The sequence below is a fragment of the Dipodomys ordii genome, unplaced genomic scaffold (genome assembly GCF_000151885.1).
Source record: "Dipodomys ordii isolate 6190 unplaced genomic scaffold, Dord_2.0 Scaffold100, whole genome shotgun sequence".
NCBI lineage: Eukaryota > Metazoa > Chordata > Mammalia > Rodentia > Heteromyidae > Dipodomys > Dipodomys ordii.
Window position 1 is genome coordinate 5,957,530 of NW_012267316.1, and position 2,634 is coordinate 5,960,163.

Here is a 2,634-nt window from a genome sequence, read left to right on the forward strand (position 1 = left end):
GCGCCACTTCCGGTTTTCTGGTGGTTTATTGGAGATAGGAGTCTCATGGTCTCTCCTGCCCGGGCTGGCTTTGAACCGCAATCCTCAGATCTCAGTCTCCTGAGTAGCTAGGATTACAGGCATGAGCCACCAGCGCCCGGCTAAAAGTAAACTTTTGATCTAAGGGATGAAACAAATCAAGAGAAAGGTTTCAGAATTATGGTTTTAATATGAAAGCTGTCCACAAGTTCATGCGTCAATGGCTTGGTCCCCCATCAGGCAGTACCATTTTGGGAGGTTCTGGAAACTTTAGGAGCTAGGCACTCATTGGAGGAAGTAGTTCACTGATGATATGCCTTTAAAGATTGTATATGGTTCCAGAAACTGCCTCCCTTCTCTACTTTCTGCCCGACATGAGGTGAATAGCCTTGTCTTCTACACACTCCTACTGCCATGATGTTCTGCTTCACCACAGTTCTAGAATCAACAGAGTCAATGACTATGGACAGAAATCTCTGCAACAGCCGCCAAAGTAAATCTTTATTCCTATTAAATTATTCTCGTAAGTATTCTGATCACAAAATATGCACAACTAACCCAGGAATCTAAAACAAGAACTTCTTAAATCCTTATTTCAAAATGGATGAAAGAGTAGAAATGGTTTTAGTCAAGGTGCAATACTTAGCTTTAAGTTTCAATGATAGTTAAATCTTAGGCCTGTAAAATGGAGGGAGGGAAGTAACTGAGTTATCGATGGGACAGGAATTGTTAGTCTACTTATTAAGTTATTCAATAAACACACTGACCTCTTAACTATAGAAGCTCAAGGTGAATTATGTCTTCAAGAAGATACAACAATGTACTATTATTAAAATGTCAGGCTAGGGGCTGGGAAGGTGGCTCAGTGGTAGGGTGCTTGCCTTTCATGCATAAGGCCCTGGGTTCGATTCCTCAGCACCACATATGCAGAAAAAGCTGGAAGTGGCACTGTGGCTCAAGTGGTAGTACACTAGCCTTGAGCTGAAGAGCTGAGGGACAGCGCCCAGGCCCAAAGTTAAGTCCCCACAACTAACAAAAGAAAAAAAATCTGTAAGATTCAGATTCAGAATGTAAGTCATGAAGACAGAACCTATTCTTAAAAAAAAAAAAAAAAGATTTTTGCATAAAGTAAAAGAACAGGTTTGCTTAAGAGAATGAGCCAGGAAAAATTTCAAGTGATGTCAGCTTTCATTAGTAACCATGTGATTTCTAAGGAGTGTCAAATAGAACTGAATCAGTGAACAAACAAATCAACCAGGGGGCCAGGTGTCATATGCAATGGCAGAGAAAGGAGGATAATGGCTAGAAAAAAGCCTAGGCAAAAGTCAGAAGAACACTATTTTAAAAACAAACCTGGCATGTTAGTGCATGCATGTAATACCAACGACTTTGGAGGTGGAGATGCAGGGCTCACCAGTTCAGACCTTCACAATCCCCTAAAAAATTAAGTAGCCTGACAACTTGCCGAATAACTACTTAAAATGACTGTTTGAAAAGTATAACTAGTTATCAGATCCCCATTTCTCCTCCTTTGCCATTTACTTCCTAAAAGCAAAGAAGTCAATTTTTACATTCAAATAAAGCAATATGACCTATCACCTAAAATTATTATTGCGGTTGAAGTGTGAACTCCATTTACATACAACATTATTTCAACAACTGTAACATCAAGAAAACAGCGTATCAGATTACTTTAGAATTGGGTTTTTAGAACTGAATATCAAATAGCTCCGTTGGTAGAGTGCTTTTTTGCCTCGCAGGCTTTTAGGAGCTGGGTTCGATCCCAGCTTCTCACAAACAGTAACAACAGAAAGTGGCCCAGTGAAAGTATACCCAACAGAAGCGAGCTCCCTGTCAGATCCCCTGAAAAACTTTAGAATGAAGACGGTCGAGTTCGATCACCGTGGACCTTTTTCGAGGTGGTTTTGAGTTCACACCTGTGAAGCCAGCCAAGTCTCCAGGCCATTTCAATCTCTCCTGCCTGCCTTCAGCTCAAGCTAAGTAAGACTACGCTCTCACTCGTCGGCTTGACTGTACAATGCTGCGGGTTCAAGATCACGCCACGGAGTGGGGAAAGAGCTCCGCCAAATCCATCCTCTTACGTCAGTCAAGGAGCTCGACGTCTCACACTCTCAAGGCGTCGCTCAAGACGCAGCCACCCCTTCTTCAGGTCCCACACTGCGCCCAGGCCTGCCCTTAGCTCGGCACTAGGTGGGAACAGGCAGCTTCTGGCTTCTCCCCGGGCTCCCCCGGTCCGGAGAAGCAATGGCGTCCTCCATCCACTTCAGTACCCACGGGGACTATCCGCTAGGATCGCAGAAAAGCCCTTCACGCAGCTAGCACTGGGGCAAAGGGAGAAGAGGAAGAGCCACCTCGACAGTCAGTGTTCCTCTTATTAACTCCTTTACCCGAGCGAGAGAGACAAAGATACAAGGACCGGCCGAAGCCCACACTCACCAACACAGCGCACCACGATTCTGTTTGCGGAAACTGCGGCTCCACGCCAGGCGCGTCTTGTTGCCTCACTTCCGGAAGCGCGGCCTCACGTGACACGACGCTCGAGCGCCAGAAATACAACTACAACTCCCACAGTTCCACGCGCGGGGGCGTGCGGCG

The 2,634-nt window shown here is 45.3% G+C and overlaps 1 protein-coding gene across 1 annotated transcript in view; it reads right to left on the reverse strand.

Moving 5' to 3' along the window:
• Rnmt (RNA (guanine-7-) methyltransferase) overlaps positions 1-1,984 on the reverse strand; it is a 24,422-nt gene extending 22,438 nt beyond the window's left edge. Inside the window, exon 1 of the mRNA XM_013027141.1 lies at positions 1,928-1,984. Within this exon, the coding sequence (XP_012882595.1) occupies positions 1,928-1,984 (57 nt within the window). The remainder of the gene's footprint in view (positions 1-1,927) is intronic.
• Between the last annotated feature and the right edge of the window lie 650 nt (positions 1,985-2,634).